At 48.4% G+C, this 21,169-nt stretch overlaps 1 protein-coding gene across 1 annotated transcript; it reads left to right on the forward strand.

Moving 5' to 3' along the window:
- Nucleotides 1-5,760: 5,760 nt before the first annotated feature.
- LOC149361957 (neprilysin-2-like) lies at nt 5,761-18,826 on the forward strand. The gene is made up of 3 exons (XM_089568193.1): nt 5,761-5,937; nt 15,292-15,461; nt 16,858-18,826. The coding sequence occupies exons 1-3, from the start codon at nt 5,761-5,763 to the stop codon at nt 18,824-18,826; spliced, it is 2,316 nt and encodes a 771-aa protein (XP_089424319.1).
- The last annotated feature ends 2,343 nt before the right edge of the window (nt 18,827-21,169 follow it).

Genomic DNA, 21,169 nt, shown 5'->3' on the forward strand with positions numbered 1-21,169 from the left:
TACGATAAAATAATCTCTGGTAAGTCGTTGATATTAATCAGAAAGAGGAGGAGACCGAGCACTGTGCATCTGTGACACGCAAACCAGTACATTAGAAAGAGACAGACTGAGCGTCAACTTCTAGAATCAGCTCTCGGTTAGCAAGAAAAACGTTTAGCCGTTTTAAAATAAGTGTATTAAGGTCCGTTGCAGAAAATTTCAAAGTAGGGACTTTGCCAAAAGCTTTTTCGAAGTCTTTGAAGAGGCCGTAACAGGTGCGTTAAAGACAGCACTAGTGCCAGGGTAATGAGGAAATAATGCAAGCTCCGCATCCCGTGAAAGGCCTTTTTAAAATTTATGTTTGTTAGGGTAGAAGAACTTTATCTAATTAAAGGGACACTGAGGATAACGCTATCAGTTCTTTTTTAGTAAAACCCGAGAGTTCGGCGTTTTGTTGCTTTGTTGCCGCTTGTCCTGCAGCGAAAGGTGCATTTGTTGCCAACGGATTTGGATTCGAAGTTGAAAACCTTTTTTCCGCTGTTACGATTGGAACTTGGGACTCACTGCCGCTGAAATAGGACAACGGTGATGTAAGGGGCGGAAACAGAAACGTGGACTACGTGACTGCTGGCAGCGAGCGCTGCGCTCCTGCCTAGCCCCAGTCGAAATGAAAACTACTTCCGGCCAGACGTTGAAGGCCTCTATCAGCCGTCGTCGCCTTGTTTACGTTCCCACCAAGTTACTGTGGATGTCGTTCCCGATTCCGACTACGAAGTTCTCGCGAAGAACTGCTACCTGCATTTAAAGACCTCAATTCCAAACAGCGTGATATGCTTTAGAGGGCTGAGGCGGCGGGTCTCGCAAAAAGGTCCTAGCTCCGAGGAGTCGGCAGCGTCCCTGTCCCTGCCGAGCCACCGTTACGACTGATCTGTAGAGACTGGTACGTGCGGACATAATTAAATTCTGTCGTAACAGTCCTCGTAGGGCTGGTTATGCAGCCCAGAGTCTTGGTACGTTGAGGATGCGAACATGCCGAGCGGTGCGCTTGCTAACGTGTAGGCATGTAGAACAATGGCTCTACAGAGATCATTTTCCTTGCCGCAGTTGCATGCTTTTGCAAGAACTTCTTCCGCGCAGCACTTGGTGAGGCACTTGGATGTACTCTGTTGCTATCGAGGCGCATATTGAGGCGCATAACGAAACCACGTGGGCACGCAGAACGCATAGCCGCGAAGCACCCCAATGTATAGCGGAACTCAGCCCGCCGACTGTTGCGCCGGCAATTGCAGGTTGGCTTTGCCTTCCAACATTCAGGTTGTCTTTTCTCCGTCTTTTTCGTGTGATAAACGTGCACTAGTGGTTTCGAAATGAAACTTATGTGCTTCAATATCGATCAAACACGTAAAATTCATGCACCTTTGTCAACCTCATATATGTGTGGCTTATTTTCTCCTAATTCATCATCACGCATGTTTATTTATTTATTTATTCAAAATACCCCCAAAGGCCCTCATTTGAGGGTATTACATGGGGGGACTTGCGAGATTGGCCTGTGACGGCGAAACCTGCGTTTTAGTACCTGCTGTTTTCTACATTCTTTCAGAAAGATTGGTAGTTTGCGTTTAGGAACTGGTATTCTATCGATACAATCCAAATTCAATTTCTTCTCAATGTCCCTTTAAGACGGCGCACGAAAGAATAGTAAGTTAGATAATTTTCAAACAGACCTTAATAGAAGTTTCTTTAGGGACCCCAACAATCTTGCCCACATTGCTGTCTTCCGGTACGATGTCAGAAAAACGTAACTGCTAGAAAATGAATGACAAGATAGCGCTAATAATGTCTTTGGTACATTCCACAACTTTAGAATTGACGCCACCGACGCATTGCGATGATTGCAGTTTTAACGCTTCAATGATTTTACAAATTCCATGAGGGGAAAAGATGATCTCGCGCGTAACCAGATGCTTGTATGGAGGGAGAGACGTGATATTATTTTCTTGCTAATTAACGAAAGCAGATGTAATTGTTACATTCAGTACCTCCGCGCCCTCATCAAACAAGATGGGCTGCCCTGTTCGATCTGATCATAATATTTATCTCTTTATGGTGGTTCATTTCTCTCTGAAAAAAATGTGTGGCATTCTGACGCTGTGCTGGGAGAGTGGAAGCATTCTATTGTGGTTCCAATACCCAAGTCACGTCATCCTCCAGCATCTTTCTCGGCCCTTAGTCCAATTTCTGTCACGCATACAATCTGCAAGCTTTTCGAAAACATTCTGGCCGCTCGCTTATCGTGGTGGTTTGAATCCCATGATAGTTACCAAGAACTACAAACCGGTTTCTACTATAAAATCCGAAGGGAAGACGGTTTTGATATTTTGGCTGCTCACGTGCTTCACCATTCTCACCAGAGGCACCTCGTTCGAACTTTATCGCTACAGACATAACAAAGGCATATGATAACATCATGCACTCTGCTCCGCCGTGGTGGCTCAGTAGTTACGGTGCTCGGCTCCTGACCCAAAAGACGCGGGTTCGATCCCGGCCGTGGCGGCTGAATTTCGATGAAGGCAAAATTCTAGAGGCCCGTGTGCTGTGCAATGTCAGTGCACGTTAAAGACCCCAGGTGGTCGAAATTTCCGGAGCCCTTCACTACGGCGTCCCTCATAGCCTGAGTTGCTTTGGGACGTTAAACCCCAATAAACCAATAATCCAACCTTCACTCTGCCATTCATGCCTCCCTTCAAAATCTTGGTCTCCCTTACCGCTTTCTCCTCTGCATTCACGCCTGCTAACAAACCCAACCATCAGTGTACGTGTACACAGACAGCCCTTTGGTAACTTCACCACCTACAGAGGATTGCCCGTTCTTCTCTACGATCTCGCCTGGACATTATTTAATTTGGCCTTCATTCGTCTTGTTGCAGCACTAGAGAGCATCCCTTCTATCCGTGTGCTTGCGTACGCCGATGATATAACCTTCTGGTGCTGTCACCCAGATGCGTCTATCCACCAGTCCGTCCTCCAGCCCGCGCTGGGTGTCTTGACATTTCGCCTCAAACCTCTCGGTCCAACCCTGTCGTGTACTCAATCATGTGTCATTCTCATTCTTACCAAGGCTGACTTACGTAAAGCTCCCCTTCTAAATTTTACGATAGATAGTTCTCGGATTCCTCAAGTAGATACTGCTCGTATTCTTGGCCTTCTCCTTCATACATCTGGAACAGCCCCTCCGTGGCTGACAGCCACCCATAAGTCGGCTAACGCTACCATAGGCCTGATTCATCGCATAGCTGCGCGCTGTGGTGCCACGCGTGCTCATACGGGCTGCCAGCTTGTGCGCTCCATCCTCCAGCCTTGGATAGATAGTATACGAGGCACAATCTGAGCGTCTCGCCCGCAGACACTGAAACTTCCTTGTGGCTATCAATCCTGAGGCTAAACACGCCATAACAAATCTGCCCCGTCTAACACTCATATCCATGCTTCAGGAGTGCGGCCAACTAAATATACTGAGTGAACTAATCGAACAGCGGGTAGCAAACAGAGCTCGCCAACAGTCTCTAAAACTTCTAAGTTTAAAAACGCTCCCGCCGTGGTCATACTGTCAGCTCACAGACAATGGCACCACTGTTTCCCTGACAGCATCACGTGCCCATCTGCCTGAAGGGTGCATATTGTATCCCGATGCGTCATACACTGCAGAACGGGGAGTTGCAGCTATTTATAGTCCTTATCATCCGCAGCTTATTTCTCCTGCCTCATATACCGTGTTTATGTGCAACCCCCTGGCAATGAAACTTCAGCCATTTAAATGCCATTACTATCCTTCCGCTTGTTCCCTCATTCCATATACTTTACACCGACCCCCTCGCAGCTCTTATAGAGCTTAAGGCCATTCGGCACACATTACCCACTGCACAATCTATTCATCTGCTCTGCACAAAGTATGAATGCCCTTTGCCCATACTCTTGATTCGCGGCCATGCTTACGATCCGCATAATATTGAATCGGAAGCTATGACACACCTTGGCACGTCATATGACCAGCCACCTTTCTCTCTTCCCCCAGATCCCTTTGTGCCCCATGTCGCCGATGCCTCAGTTCTGCGCTAGAGAAAACATAGTGTAATTGCTCCGTGTTCGCACCCTCTCCCCGGTAGTCTTACTCGGCAGGAGCAGGTATCAGTGCACCGGGTTCGGGCAAGGACGGCTCTAACCACATTTGTCCGCCATCGGTTACGTGAAAAAGATCTGCCAGCAACTGACAGCTGCCTTCATTGCGGCGCTGTGCCATACATATGTGATTTGAGACACTTCTGGATGTTCCCTTCAACTGCTCCTCTTCGAACACGGCTCCTCAGTGAGGTAGGGCGGCGTTTGCAACCGCGAATGTGACTATAAGAAGTGGACAACATACAATCACTGCACCGGCAACCTTTGCGACTACCTCAGCGCCGCTGATGTTCACACCCTCTTTAAACTTTCTATCTCCTGCATCCCATCCCCCCTTTCTCAACTTATGCCTCATGGCACACTCCACGAATAAAAAAAAACAACAGACCTTTGTACTTCTTCCCGAAACATTTCACTGGGGCATTAAACAAATGTCAGGTGCTTCGATCGCTAATTGTTATGGTTGGAATGCACAAAATTCAAAAGCGCGCGAAACGTGCGCTTATATGTCTGCCTTACGCATCTTGCTACGGTTCCCAGAGTTTTATGCAACACGGCGTGCACACTATGAATATGGGGCATCGGATGTGCCACAGCAGTTTTTACGAACCAGCAGTTAAAATCATTTCCGTGCTTCAAAGCCCTATGAATGCAGTGCACTCTAGGACAACATTCCGCATATATGGGCATATACCGTTGACGCAGGCGCGTCATACCCTTTTAACGGACCTTAAGTACGATTTCGCCGTTCTTTGCTTGAAGCCTGTTTGTCCTTGAAAACCAAGTCTCGAACCGGAACAGAAATGCCAGCGCAACTAATTCACATTTAGCCTAACGAGGCTAAATAATGAGCATTTTTTTTATGCCAAGCATACTACTTTAGCTACCACTTCAGCCCTTCACCGTGGTTATGCGCCTCCAAATCACGTGATACATGACGTCACACCACGTGACACGATGACGTCACGACAGTAGAGAAACGGGGGCCCACCTCGCGCCGTCGCTGTGGTTGTGCGCCTCCAAACACGTGATACATGACGTCACACCACGTGACACGATGACGTCACGACAGTGGAGAAACGGGGGCCCACCTCGCGCCGTCGCTGTGGTTGTGCGCCTCCAAATCACGTGATACATGACGTCACACCACGTGACACGATGACGTCACGACAGTGGAGAAACGGGGGCCCACCTCGCGCCGTCGCTGTGGTTGTGCGCCTCCAAATTACGCGACACGATGATGCTTCGCATTCTCCAGGCTTAACCAAGTTAAGCCTCGGCCATTTTTTTGTTTTTCATGCCATATTTACGGCAATGATCAACCAATTTTTTTTCTTTGGGGAGGTGAGGGGACAAGAGTTTCAGTTCCTTCCTTAAATTTATTTATGCTACCTTCGTCCATTAATCTTCCCCCTAAACCTCGACTGCACAGTCAACGCTCGTAACTCGGTGCCAACGACGTTTTGCAAAACTAACCGGCTGCCAGTCGGCTGGTTTCGGTCGGCCAAGAGGACGAAGAAGAGGCCGAAGAGGAACACGCGCCGCCCATAGTCCTGCAGGGCCACCGCCGAACAAGTCGACGACACGACCCTGCTGTCCGTCATGAGAAACGCTGAGCCGCCAACCACCGTCCAAGACTGCTTCGAGTGGCGTCGCATTTCGCTACCCGTGGCAGTGGTCGTGGCCGTTGGGGTGCTCGTGCTGGTGATCGTGGTGACCGGCGGCACAGTTCTGCGCTCAACCGCCGGCCTAAACCTCAGTGCTGCGAAAGCTGGAGCCGTGAGTGGAGACACCAGCGTTCGTTGCTAGCTTCGTAGTGGCTAAGTGCCTCATGTGTGCGGCTGCTGACGACGAGGCCACTGAATTGAATCCTTGCTTCTGTGCCCGCGGTACTAGGGCAAAGTCCATTAACCTCGAGTTGTGGGCTTCCTTTATTAGTCCTGAGGCCCCAGTTGCGGCGGCTCCTTCACTCTTACTTCTTTCACCCCTCTCCCTATCTTCGACGCGGCTGATGTATCCCTCGTGAGAAGAGTCAATGCACCTTTACTTTCGTGCCAACTATATTCATTCTTCTGACTCGTTTGTCACCGTCTCCTGCCAACGAATGATACACCGAGCTATTAAGGTGAGTCATCCAACCACTTATGCGGCACCGGAGAGGAGCTGTGAGCTCCTAAGATGACTGGGCTCTTTGATGCGGCTTTGCTCTAGCCATGCAGACATTAATTTCTTTTATTTCCTAGATTTCCCTTCATTTTAAATTAGGCGGCTGCGGTAAACTTTTGCGCACAAATGCAGCAATTCTTGTGTTAAAACCTGGCTCATTGTGGTATTGTTGCTTTGTAGTAATTTCAAGGAATACGCCGGCTCCCTTCATTTGAAATTAGGCGGCTGAGGTAAACTTTCGCGCACAAATGCTGCAATTCTTGTGTTAAAAATTGGCTCATTGTGGTATTTTTGCTTTCTAGTAATTTCAAGGAATACGCCGGCGAGCCTGAACTTGTTATAGCCCTCAGTGGTAAACATACGGCTCCATCAGGGTTAAATCGTCGGACAGAATTGGGTTTCTAAAAAAAAACACCCTTTTTATGCGAGTCTTCAGCACCATAGTCGGTCAAATGTTTAGGGGAATCCCCTAAGGTGGAGTAAATTTGTAATAAGGGAGTAATTACTCATTGGCATCCACCCAAGCGCAGCCGGCTACAAAGGAAATCTATACAGCTTTCTCAGAAACTTCGTAGTTAAAGAAAAATGCGTCCTAGTCCGGGGTTCGAACCCGGGACCACCGCTTCACCGGAGCAGTCGCTCTACGAACTGAGCTAACCGGGACGGCAAGCTTATGGTAGGGCGGGACGAACACTGTTCCCACTTCGAGTTATTGATCAATTCGCTCTCGCCCTACCATAAGCTTGCCGTCCCGGTCAACTCAGTTGGTAGAGCGACTGCTCCGGTGGAGCGGTGGTCCCGGGTTCGAACCCCGGACCAGGACGAATTTTTCTTTAACTACGAAGTTTCTGACAAAGCTGTATAGCTTTCCTTTGTAGCCGTATGGCTGCGCTTGGGTGGATGCCAATGAGTATTTACTCCCTTATTACAAATTTACTCCACCTTGGGGGATTCCCCTAAACATTTGACAACACTGTTCCCACTTGGAGTTATTGATCAATTCGCTCTCGCCCTACCATAAGCTTGCCGTCTCGGTTAACTCAGTTGGTAGAGCGACTGCTCCGGTGTAGCGGTGGTCCCGGGTTCGAACCCCGGACCAGGACGAATTTTTCTTTAACTACGAATTTTCTGAGAAAGCTGTATAGCTTTCCTTTGTAGCCGTATGGCTGCGCTTGGGTGGATGCCAATGAGTAATTACTCCCTTATTAGCACCATAGTCGTTTCTTATGTGTCCAATGTTTGCGGAGAAGTTACGAAAATTTAGCGCAGAGGTTTGCCTGCTTTTTGCTTTCTGTATAACTTTAATGTTGCCACATATGATGCGATATTTTCATCAAGCACTTTGCGCAAAGTAAAACACGTGCTTAAAAGAGAGAAAGAGCACGCGTTGCGAGAATGACGCTGAAGTAGTAGTTCTGTCGGCAGCCCACATTTTGCTTTGCACCAAGTTTAATAATTCGTTACGCCCTAAACATGAGCGGTTAGTTATAATTAGAAACGTCTACAGCACGAACAGAGCTAAAAGTAACGGATTTGTTTCATCTACCGTGGCCTGTTTTCACCTTTTGTTTTGCGAAGGAAGGAAATGCAACACAGAATGAAGAGATAGGGGAGCACAGTTTGTGGTGGTGAAAATTGTGTCTTTGTGGAAAACGCCCACAGTTTCAACAGCAATGATTAGTTCGTTTTCACCTCTAACTGCACCTTCATCTACACCTTTAAAGACACGGTGGACTGAAGGTGTCGTGGCCGGTTTCAACCACTCCAAGATTTTAAGCAAAGAGGTTTCAGCACATTAGCACACCCTATTTTTCACATCGCTTAGGTTTTTGCGCATCTGTTTAGGGTAACTTTCTGTACGGGCAACTATTTCAGTTAATGAGCAAGAATTCAGTAATGGCATCCAGTCACAAAAAAACTTGCAGGTCCCTTCACCTTCCCATTTAGGAATAGAACGTGGCAGCGTTATCGGACCGCCCCCGCTAATCGGCACCCTCATCTCGCAGCAGTGCTTCTGGGAGGGGGAGTGGCGAGTTAGGGGGAGGGGCTCATGGCTCCGCTTAAACCGCACATGAACGGTATAGCACCATCCCTCGCCAGTCTCCGCGACAGATGGATGCTTTCCGCAGACCGGCGGGACCGACTGTCAAAGTTGGTCCCATCACCACGAGGCGGCACAATCAGCGGCCTCCCGGCACGTTTATACCCCTCTGTCTTTCCCCGATTATTATGCATGAATCACACCTTACGCATTTGTGGCGTATTCCACTTCCGGCCACTGGCCTGTATGAACGCAGGATCAGGAGTTTTCACGGAGCGGCTATAGTGGCCGTCGATGGCCGCGGAAGCAGGTTCAACGCCGAAGACAAGGATTACGAGACCTTTCTGCCTACCCTGCCCACTGGACGTGTTGTTTTAAACATTGTTTTTTTTTTGCACGGTTGCACGGAGATGTCCGTGTGAGACACTACAGGGTCGAAGTCTTTAGGGACGCACTCGCCAGCGTTGCTTCGCTCTCCGACGTCGTGGCGTTAGGGGCATACCAGATAAACCACGTATGGCCGGTAACCGTCAACAGCCCAGAAGCCGCAAAGAAATTAGCCGTCTTGAAGGAGCTTGAAGTGAAATGACGCCAGTGCATTATTTTGGACCCGGAGGATCAGGAGGTAAAACTGCACCTGTATTTAATGCCGTACGGCGTCGCTGGCGACGACATCCGGACTGCTTTCGCGACGTTCATAAACGTGACCGAGGTGACGCGGGAGCGTTGACGCATTCAAGGAATGGAGGAGAAAGGTTCCACCTCGCGAACTATGCTGCTACGTTAAGTCATGAAGGTGGACGACCTGCCCCACCAGGCTCGAGTCGCCGGCGAGCTGGCTCTAGTGGTGGTGCCTGGGCGGCCGATGCAGTGCCTGCGTTGCCACGCGCGGGGCACGTTCGTCGCGACTGCCAGGATCCCAGGTGCTGCAAGTGCAGGCACTACGGACATGCGGACAAGGACTGCATCCGTACCTACGCGTCTGCGACCGGGCTCCGAGCGAAAGGTGACAGCGGAGAGCTGCTAGACGTCGCTGAAGCTGAGGACGCGGCGAGGGGTACCGACGAGTCTGGCAAGCTTCCCGTGTCGCTGGGCACGTCGGCGACTTCAAGAGGCGACGCCTTTCTTGCCACAACGGGAGACTCGCCTCAGTGAAGGGAGGCGACTTCAACGGACGCAAAAAGCCTACCAGCGCCAAAGGACTTTTAAGCAAAGGAGCCGACCGAGGGTCACCGGCAGAACCATAGTGGCCGTATGACCACTATGGCTGCGCCTGCGAAGTGTCCCCATGGAGACATCAGCCCCAACAGCGACAAGGCGGCTGCACCCGGGGTAGAAGAAACTAGGTCTAGTAATCCAGGTGGCCTAGAAGAGGTGACCTAAGGGTCTGGGCGTCCGCTTCGGCTGCAGGAAATGGATCGTTCGAAACCTACCATCGGACACCCACCGGTAAAATTAATTACAAGCCACGGCCGGCCCGGCGCCCGGCTTCCTAGGGGTGTGCGCTCGGAGGAGGCTCCGCAAACCCCTCTACGCCCTTTCGGGGGAAACGCAGTTTCGAGCACTCAGCCTGCAAAAGGTGATTCGTGTTTTACTGCAATGTGAAGAGTTCGACTCGAGTGTCGTACGCCGTAACAAGCGTGTCTCAAGACGTGCAGGTTCAAACACTACTGCAAGCGATGCTTCTTTCCGAAGAGAAAGCTTCAGAGTATCACTGCTGGCCAGACATTCCGGTTTTTCCGGCTGTCTGACTTGCAAGAAAAAAGAAAAGGCCACAACTCGGCTTCTACCGCACGAGGCGGATTTAGGGTCGCTTGACGGCGGAGCTTATCTCTGATCCATCGAGGCAACTGTGGTCTAGACCCTTTTCCCAACCATCTCACTCTAGAAGGGCCACGCACAAGGCCAGGGAAATTCTTGTACCCATTAAATAAACCGGTGGCTACCCGGTGGCACTGGGGATCGCACCCAGCACCTCCCGAATGCGAAGCTCTACCGCAAGGCCACGCTTCAAACAAGGCGGCCTCGCCCAAACCTTTCGAGCGAGAAGCATGCCGGCGACATGCCGCTTTCCGAGCAGGGCCAGGTGGTCGCTCAGAATGACGCCGACGGCGACGGCGACGGTGGCGTCTAGCCATGTGCTAGACTCAAGAGGTACGCACCATGATTTCGGTCTCTTCTTATTATGTAAAAATGTGTCCCGCATCTGCGTTGAAAGTCGCCTCCCTAAATGTTGGTGGTCTGGCAGGAAAGAGAAAGCAAGGCCAGCCCTATTGATTTTTTACGGTGCACAACATAGATATACTGGCTGCGCAGGAGACGAAAGTCGACGGCGAGGAAGAGACCGGGAACATGGCGCAACGATTCACGTCTAGGTTTTTTGCCATCGTTAGCCACGCTTAGGCACATCGGCTGGTTATGTTGTTTTTCTGAAGTTGCCGTCACTAGAAATGCATGCAAGCGCATTATTCTTGTGTGTCGGGCCGGTGTATCTTTCTTGACTTTCTACTTAATAATACCGAGTGGCGGATTATTTGTCTGTACGCGCCTAATGAAGCAGAAGAAAGGGCCCAGTTTTTCTACAGCATTCAAGAGCGCCTTCGTAGTGACAGACAGCTGATCGCCGTAGGCGATTTTAATTGCGTCCTTAGTGCGTGAGATAAGACGAGCCCTCGGCCTTGTAGAGATACAAGCACTCAAGTGTTATCGCGAATGGTTGAGAAGTGGAACATCGAAGGCGGGGCAGACCATCTTGAGGGAACGCATGCCGTAAAACTTACATACTTTCAGGGGCTCTGGACATGCACGGCTGTACCGCATTTATGCATCCGTTGATGTCATACCTAAATGCAGTAGTTAAGAAGTTGTGCTGGTGTCGATTGCAAAGCATTGTTTAGTTAACTGTTGTTTTGGGATTCTAAAGAGAGGGAATTGTTTTCCGTGGGAAATGCGCAATTTCAATAATAAACTCCTGCGGGATGAAGTTCATACCCGTGTTGTAAAAGATGAAATTGCAAAAAGGCCTTGCTAAAAATATTCAAACATGGCAACACTGGGTGCTTTGTAACGAAACTATAAAAATTAAAACAATAGACTGGGCTGCCTGTATATGGTTTCTTGGAAAACATAATGAGGCAGAGTTAAAGAAGCTGCTCCATAGGCTGCTTCAACAGGAATGTCGAGCGCCGGGGAAATGGACTGAAGATCTGAGGAAAACAAAGCAAAAACGAGAATTAATGGAATTCTCGTTTTTCCATCTCGATGGATGGATGGATTGATGGAGAATTGACGCTCCCCTATACATTAAACGGTATAGGGGAGCGTTAGTGAGGGCAAGGGCAGAAGACATAGCTGCAGGGGTGACGCCATCAAAAAGAGCGGTAGGGTTGGAAAAAGCAAACGCTGAAAGGAACCGCAACAAAGTAGAACGGAGCGGTGTCTTGTCGGCGGACAACGACCACGTCAAAGCAGCTTTCAACCAGCATTACCAAGCACTCTTCGCATCTCACATGATCGGCACTATAATATTTAAAGATAAGCTTCAGGCGGTGATGCCGCATCTCGATAATGACGTAAAAAAGATCATAAACTTATATAACGCTAGGAGAAGTGGAGCGTGCAGTTGGCTGTTTAAACCCCGGTAACTCGCCGGGACCAGATGGGCTCAGCTCGGGTTTTTACAAAGAATTCAAGAACGAAATTGCCCCTACCTTGAACGTGATCTTTAACGAAGCCTTAACATTAAATGCACTGCCTCCGTCATATAGGCCATCCCACACGGTGCTCATTCAAAAAAAGGATCAAATAAATAAATTACAACTGATCACAGCATACGGACCCACAGCACTTACAAACGTTGAATATAAAATTTTTATGAAGGTTTTGACTCGGAGATCGCCGACGGTGATTAAGGATATACTAGGCCCCCACCAGACGTATGGGATAAAAGGGAGGGTCAATAATGGTCAATATTCAAAAGGTACGAAGTGTTGGTGAGTGTTGTGATGACTCTAATGGTCGCATTGCTACTCTCCAGATCGACCTTGAGAAAGCATTTCACTGCGTCGACCACGAAATTTTGTTTTCTATTTTGGACCATACGAATGTAGGGTCAGTTATCCGTACGAGCGTGGCCCTGGCGTACGAAAACTGCAGGACGAGATTGATCATAAATAAGAGTCTGGGGGCCCCCTTTAGCGTGCAGCGTTCGGTGCTACAGGGCTGCCCTCTGCGCCCTGTCTTGTTTTGCATATATATTGAGACATTGTGTATTAAAATACATAATAATTATACCATTAATGGGTTTAGGTTACATGCAGCCTAGGTGAAACTGCTCGCATACGCAGACGATGTTGCAGTTTTTACGGTTGACCATCAGAGTATAACCGAGGCTGCCAAATGTGTCCGTGAGTTCTCTCAAGTTACTGCAACCGGAGTGAACTGGTCCAAGTGCCCTGGGCTCTGCCATGAACGGTGGCCATCGAAGCCTGACCACATTGAAAATATGATGTGGGCGAACACCGACCAAGTACTTAGGCGTCGAGCTGAATATTTACCGCCAAAGCGAGCAATATTGTCAAGGGCAGACGAAGAAGCTGCGGGAGAAAGCATAGAAGTAGAAACGTGCCAACTTATCGATTTTAGGGCTACTGTATGTAACCTTTTTTTTAACAGTAACCTTTGGTTTGGTTTATAATGCAAGTTTTGCATTGCTCGCGAGTAAATAACAGAAGCTCCACAGGATTTTCGCCGTCTTTGTTTGGCCTGCGGAATGGGAACGCTGCAGCAGAACGAACTTATTCTGTCGGATAAAAGACGGTGGTTTGGGACTCGGACACCTTTTTGCGGCAAGCGGTCAACCGGCTTTGTTTTTTCGTGACGTTTCCGACCCTCTCTTGCGCACCGTCTGCCAAGTTAGGCTGCGGCGCCTACTGCCGGAGTTTGTCCTCTCCACCGAAGATGTTACCGGTGGTATTTTCGGCGATTACAGAGAGGTAGTCGCAACTGTTAGATTTCATTCATGCTTTTTTTATTGAACAGTTGTCGTGTGTAAAACGGAAAAAGCTGTACCGCGATTTATGTGACATTCTTTTGCCACAACTTTTGTATAGTGCCTTATACAGTGCAGCCCATGCTCAGGCGTCTTAAAGAGAGTAAAGAAAATGCAGGTGCCGCCAAGAGCTAACACTTTTTCTTTAATTACACACTTGAATGTTGACAGTAAAGCAGGCTTCGGACGGAAAGGACTTTTTACTTTGGGAATCACATTGTTAGTCTGAAAGCAGCCGGAAACAATAGACCATGTTCTTTTACACTGTTGGGGAGGGGCTTATATTTGCGATGTTTTGCAACGGACAATAACGAAGGATGTCCCCTAGATTTGCATGGCATTCGATATTTAAGCACTGATAACGAGAACAGGGTTCCATTTGATTTAATTACGCTCATGGGTCTCCACTTTATATGACGCTCCAGAATGGCTGGCTATACTTGTGACAGGTATGCACGACCCGCGTGAATTTATTTCCGAGAAAGTATGCATTGTTTTTTCGCAATACAAAAAGCAGTTCCGTAAGCTCTCCACTGACTCTCAAGACTAGAATCATTGTTGTCTATGCGGGAGTTTTAATGTGATGAAGCCAGCCATGACGCTGGCTTAGTGTGACATTCCAATACATACATTGTCTTGTGCTATTCTTTTGGGATTAGTTTGTTTTTTTCATGAAATGTTCTTTTCCAGAGCCAGGAAATAAAGAAAAAAAAGCAATTGTGGCTTATGGTTGGCGTTCCCTTCTCGCATTCAAAGGTTCGCGGGTTCGAATCCCACCTGATTCACCCTAATTTGCTTTTCACCACAACTACTTTGCATTTATATACTCAAGACATTTGCGATACTCCCACCAGTCTAGCACCAGTTTGTTTTCGCGTGTCGATTCCGCGCGGTGTCGGAGCAGCATATAGTGGGGGCTTCACATAAAACTTCGCACAATTTTTAATGATACGCTTTTTGAGTCGGAAGACCGCTCATTTCTTCATAGCATTTTGAGCGATGTAATACATGGTAATTCGGCAAAGTCGTGCTAACTAGCAGGCTGGTTAGCTAACATTGAATTGTCAACTTTTAGACTATTATCGTTACGTTCCTTAATTATTCACAGGCATGCAGCCCACCGCAAAAAATATCCATATCAGTTTTTAGAATTCAGAAAATGCAGTTACCGTCGGCGCTGTTGCCCACCAAATTTTTGCTACATTGCGCCAATATGCATGCGCTTTCGAGAAGGTAACAGGCAAACCAACCTCTCCAGTGCCCGTAGATTATCGAAGTACCAAAAATTTGTTGGGCTACAGCTCCGACATGCCTATCAGTACTTAAGGAGTCTAATATTAATAGTTCAAAAAGATTACTCAATATTAGTTAATCGTTCTGCTAGCTAGCACGCTTGATGAGATTCACTGGTTAGCGACCATGGTCAAACACAAATGAAGTTTCGGAAGCGCTACGGCTCCCTTGTTCACAATCTTGCTAGCACGCCTTAGCTGTATTCTGTTGTAGTACACCACCGGCAATACTGTGCCGAACAAAGCGCTCTTCTAACTAAAACCCTATCTTAAAAGTTGTTTAATATTTTAGGTGGAACACCCTCTATATACGAGAAGCAAGAGTCTTATCGCAAGGCTGTCTGAATTACCCACGTACGTCATAAGGTACTGACGTCACGAACCGCTCGATTAGTGCTAAGTTATCGCCCACGGCGCTGATCAACGCCGACATCGGTTTTTTCTGCTACACGAGGACTTTAACTCTAGCGCTTTAATCAACTCCGCCTTTTGCCGTATGGCCAAGCCCAAGAGGCCGTTGTTAGAATGGGTGCACCGTGGGACAATGCTTCCGCCCTCCAGTACCACTTTCTGCCTTGGTGCAGGGCTACCACCGGTGGCAGGGTGACCCAGCGCCTATGTACTTCTTGCCCACTAACTCGAACGAGTGCGAGACGCCGGTGTGCCTCTGGAACCGCGACTACCTGTTTCGCGTCGGCCATGGCTCCAGGCACCCATGCGACGACTTCTACGAGCACGTATGCGAAGGATTCGGGTTAGTGAGAGATTATTTCGGTCACCCACACGTAGCCAGCCTCCACGCATCAGTTCTGATGGTTGTTGACTTTGGCCAAAGCTTGAGGAATACATGAGCTACGTTACCTGATACATATCTGGGAAATGTCTACGCTTGTTCTCTACGATTTACGGAGGAGTTGCCGGTGCGCACCGGTTTGGATTTCTTCTGGACCACTCCAGCCATGTTTTTTTAAAGCTTTTTAAGTAGAATGCCCACTCGATATAATTTCGTTCCTTCACGAAGGACTGAACGGGCTAAGTTCGGATGATTTTCTGGACACGTTGCCCTACTTCACTTAGCTAGGCGAGGAATAACAAGTAAACTTTGGCAGCTGGGTGAAGTACAGCTGGAAACATTTTGCTTGTGTAATACTGCTGCATCATGCAGGCTGGTGTTGCTACGCTCACTGGCATAATTGCTGCCTTTAATCCAACGAGAAAAAAGACATGCTTAGTTTCAGGTGTGCGGCAACTTATTTTCTCCTACGCTTGACACCAATACTCCATAGTCTAGAAAAAAAATCCCTTGCACAGCTGTCGTTCTCACTGTTGCCACACCAGTAACAAATGTCTACGACCAGAAAATGTCCGCTATGCACGGGATAATTGTCGTCACCTATACCGGTCAGCGCATTGTGTTTACGAACGCTTCGTTTTCTCATCTATCCTTTCTAGCAAATTAACCGCGTAGCGTGTATGTGTACCGACATCTTGCGGCGAAAAACAGTGCTTACACGAGAGAGAGAGGCGGAACACGACGGTGTTTATTTTTCACATAAACGGACGAAGAGTGAAACACTGGAGAATATTGGAAAGTGCCCGTTTAAAATAGAAAGGTACATTAAGAGGGTGAAAAGTTGGGCTGGTTGATGCATGATCTTCTGGCGAAAAACAGCGCTTACACGAGACAGAGGAGAGAGGGGACAGCGCCGTGTCTTGTCTCTCCTCTGCGTCGTGCAAGCGCTGTTTTTCGCCACAAGATCATGCACCAACCACCCAAATTTTCCACCTTGTTAGTGTAGCGAGACTTCTTGCGATGTCCATTTTGCCAAGAACGCAAGCCGACTCAAGAACTCGCCCACGTTAGTAGAAATCAGTTGTAGCGTTTTCAGGAGAGTTAATAGTGGTGCGCTCTCGAAGGTGGAAATCAAATATTCGCTTCCCCATTGCAAAAATAATTTGAAAGGAAACTTCTGCTGATCGTGTACTTGACACAATGCTGGTTTCTTCACTTAAAAGCAATATCTAGATCCCCGTTCCTCACATGCGCAATGTATAACTTGACAACTGTAGGCCGAATTTAACACCATTTTTTTAAAGCGCATCGGCGCAGATGACCTGAACCCTTGCTTTTGCATTCCATGTCTTTGTAGGTTTAACCCACGAATCCTGAAGCTGCTCCCGTATTCCCAGTTGAGCCCCGAACAACTGATCTTGGACCTAGACTTCTTCTTCAAGCGATATCTCTCCATCAAGGGAAAGTTCCCCCGGCCAATCGACAGTGACTTTCTCGTTCAAGCAATGTGGGTCCACGAGAAATGCAAGGCGGCCCACTCCAATGGCGAGGACCTGTCGGCGTGGAAGAAGATCCTCAACGCCCTGCAGTTGAGTGAGTGGCCCTACATCCAATTTCCGGGTGACGCGGTGAAGATTGTGTCCACCGCAGATAGGCACCTGATGCTCCAGACTTTGTTCCGAGTCAACGTCCTGCGAAGTACAGCGAGAGAAGGCAAGTCTCAGGTCTTGCTCAAACCACCTGTGACCTACTTGAAACGCTACGTTTCTCTTACGAAGTCCAACGGAACCAAACACTACCAAGACATGATAACCCGAGCTTTGACTATGTACCGCAACAGCACAATCGGGAAGATAGCAGGCAACCATATATCTACGCTCGAAGCTGCTCTGGAAAACCTGACGTACCTGGAAAACGTGGGCACTGACTATGCGATTAAGGATTTGTGGTCTATCGGCATGCTGCCGAAGAGCGACCATTGGGACTGGTTGAGATATTTTCAACTTCTATTCACAACTGAGAAGGAGATAACTGCGGCCACCTTCATGTTCGTGGAAGATCCCGCCTTTTTCTCGCGACTTGGCTCCGTCTTCAACGCAGACGATTACGCAACCGCAATAGCGAACTACGTCGGCTTCAAGGCCATGGTCACGTTATCGCCGTTCCTTCCATCCGACTACAAATTTTTGTATGAATTCGCCCATGGCTTCCAGACCAGCGAAGTGGATACGCAGCTCTTAGCTTGCAGCCTGCTGCTTGAAAAGATGTACCGCTACGGAGTGGGAATAGCCGCTAAGCTGACGTTGGGCAAGGAGTTCGCGAACGTGTACCGCACGCACCTCGACGAGCAGTTCGCCGCCTTGTTCAACGAGACGCAGGCAGTGATGACCAATATGCTTCATTCGGGGCGCTCCTGGTTTACGCTGGACGATGTTAAGCCGGCGCAGCGGAAAGTGAACGACATGAAGATCGTCTTCGGGACGCAGGACAACTTCATTCAGTACGAGAGCTACCGTCAGACTTCGGCGCTTGCCCTCGATTCAAACAACAGCATACTTGGCACTGTGTACGCTATCTTCTCCTACGCGTCGTCTGTCTACTGGGATGCTATAAGCAGCGGTGGGAAGGCGACGGCAGCGTACGACAATGCCTACGCCGCATCCGCCTTTGACTGGACCGGGGAGTATCAGCCCACCAACAACCTCGTGTTTGTCCCCAACGGGGTGGTGGGCTTCCTAAGCGTCGTCTCGAACAAGATTCCATTCCAGCTTTATCCCGTCGTCCTCGCCCACGTCATCAGGGCAGTGCTTGAGGCACTTATTCATAGCAACTCGCTCTTTGACGACCGCATGGAGCCCCGAAAGTGGTGGAATTCCGAGTCTAAAAGGGCGTATGAGAATGTAACGGAATGCTTGCGACTCCTGTACGATGCTGCAATGAACAATGAGGAAGCCGCCAACTCGACGTCTCCCAGAAGAACCAGCATGGCAAGTCGTGACGGTGACTTCTTGGACCACGCCGTGCTTCTTCCTCTTTACGAGATCTACGAGCGGGCGCTCAACAAGTACAACGCCACGATGCTCTTCTACCAGCTGCCCGAGGCACGCGTGACGGCCCGGCAGCTTTTCTTTTACAATTACGCGTCGGCCTACTGCGACGGTGGCAACAACGCGTCATGGAGGCTACAGCAGAGCTTCGGAATCACACCCAGCAAGTTACGCGTCAACGTGCCCTTGATGAACTTCTCGCCCTTCTTGAAAACGTTCTCTTGCTCCCCAAGGAAAGCAGAGCTGCCTCGCTGCGATGTGTGGAAGGTCTTTGAGTGACACAACACACTCAAATGGGTCTCTGCACATATAGCTGAAAGTGTGCATTCATATTTTAAATTAAGTTATCCCTTTATGACGTATACGCATCAATTTTTCACTTTTACATAGACTGCACAAACCTCTGCAGCAATTGGTTTGCGCAGACTGTTGTCGTATTTCTTTTTTTTCCTCATTACTTACCTGTACGTCTCTTTCGCCGCTTTCTTTCTTGATCTATTAGGTAAGTGCGCTGGAAGATTAGAGCAGGCCTAAGAACCCTTAATTATTCTTGCTAGCAGATGTTTTCATTCGCCCTGATTGTCAATACGTGATCTGTAGGTTTCATGCGTGGTTCTCTTTCCCTTCTTTCGCTCAGGGAGGAAAGTAAACCAAGAGCAACAGTAAGCAGCTCTAATAAAAGTCTTGCGTACTTTGTCCTCTCTCGGTGCGAAGTGGCGATGTCAACGTTTTCTTCTCTCCACATCCGGGACCCAGTCCTGACTACACAGAACCACGCGGCATTGCCAAAAATGCAGTTCCATTAATCTGATGCTGATCAGCAGGCCTCATAGGGGCGGCTGATGACAGGTGTTACTGCAGACCTACGCGCATTACCCCGCAGCACTCCGGAAAAACCTCTCTAGTAGTGTCTTCCCAGTGTCTTATGTCTAAAGGGGTTTAAACCAGGAGCTTTTATCCGGAGAGCAAACATTTCTGCTTATCATATGGCATTTTTTAGGCATTATTCAATGCACATTACTTATTGAGGTTTACGTGTTACTTCAGGAATTATAAACGTCTCAAAACTTAGAATCTCCCCGACATTATACGTATGCAGGCCTACATTTTGACCACTTGGAGCCAGGGAAAGTTAGATGCTTTTCAAAAAGAGTCCCAATAACGAAGTTCTTACGATATTCAATCGCTTGAAACGTGGATGTGAAAGCTAATTTTAGTTATGTAAAGAATCCAAGGGAGTAGACTTGAGGCCCACTGCCGTTGAAGACTCCTTGTTAATTTCGAATGACTGGGTTTTAAAGTATTGCTGGTGGTTTAGCTCCAGTTAAACCTAGTAAGACAGTAAAACTGAAATATGAAACTGAAAGCATGGCGACCTTGGCTTTACATGGCCTAGTGAAGCTATCGCATCAAAATACGTAAAAGTGGTCAAGAAACTAAGCACACAATGTGCCGTGATGAATATTCCGGGTTTTAGTCGACATCGTAGCCGTTCACGATAATATAGTGGTCGATAATATAGGTGCCTGTCCAGCGGGATATGGGGGGTTCGGTTCCCTGACGGGGAGCATTTCTTTTCTCATTTTATTTCCCTTCAAGATCATAATTGATGGCACGGTGACCTTGGCTTTATGTGGCCTAGTGAATATATCGCTTCAAAATCAGCAGAACCTTCGGGCTCCATCGAAATGCTACAGCCGCAACCGGTTTTGACCCTACAAGTTTCTTCGCACTCCTCACAACGCGCTAGCCTCTGAGACTCCGCAGCCGGTCTGCAAGCAAAGGGAATAACTAACATGGAATTTGGAAGAGCCACTGGAAACGTGCCGTAACCTAAGGCGTGAACAAGCGCGAAAACAGAAGAGGGCTGGTAACGGTTACAGCGCGTATCAACGTCAGTACGTCGACACCGATGACATCGCCACCGCAACAAAAGGTGACGTAGGCCAAAAAGACCTATTTTAGGGCGCACGAGACGCATATTGTTCTCAACAGTTCAGGTTCATAGTGGTGCTTGCGCTACTCGGCGCTGCTCATGTCGCCTAGGGGGCCGTGTTCAATGCGGCCGTTACTCTTGCATCGGTGCCTTAACTAAAGTCGTCCGCGTTTAGTCGAGGAAAAAGCTAGGCGAAAACATGGAATATTCGTCCTTCTGTAGTTTCCAAGCTGCGTAAACGATCTGATGGGGCTATCTACATGGGTGTACCTGCGTAACCAAATATATGCAAATGAGGAAGGGTTTATGGTTTATGGGTTTAACAGCCCAAACTACTCGGACTATGAGGGACGCTGTAGTGGAGGGTTCCAGATAATTTTGATTAGCTGCGGTTAAGAGGAATGTGCCCTTATTTTATGAGAACGGTTAGCACGATGGACCAATATCAGAGCGCCTAAAGTAATCGTAGCCTATTTTACGTCGCGAGATTTTACTTGGATTCCACCCTGAATTCTGGTGTAACTGAAGCGCGTTAGAGTTTTTTATGGTGGTCCTAGAAATACGCAAGCCAAGCTAAGATAGGCAATAAGGAAGAAGGCAGCAGACGCGAGAGAGAAGAGCTTGGTTGGTTGGTTGGTTCATGGGGTTTAACCTCCCAAAGCGACTAAGGCTATGAGAGACGCCGT

This window comes from Amblyomma mixtum, chromosome 2 (genome assembly GCF_055824585.1).
Source record: "Amblyomma mixtum isolate Tamu chromosome 2, ASM5582458v1, whole genome shotgun sequence".
Lineage (NCBI taxonomy): Eukaryota > Metazoa > Arthropoda > Arachnida > Ixodida > Ixodidae > Amblyomma > Amblyomma mixtum.

Excerpts from the sequence above, each read along its gene's own strand:
- LOC149361957 (XM_089568193.1), top strand. The coding sequence starts at position 5,761 with ATGAGAAACGCTGAGCCGCCAACCACCGTCCAAGACTGCTTCGAGTGG. Across the intron at positions 5,938-15,291 it reads GTGCTGCGAAAGCTGGAGCC|GGCTACCACCGGTGGCAGGG; the intron begins GTGAGTGGAGAC and ends GCCTTGGTGCAG. Across the intron at positions 15,462-16,857 it reads CACGTATGCGAAGGATTCGG|GTTTAACCCACGAATCCTGA; the intron begins GTTAGTGAGAGA and ends ATGTCTTTGTAG.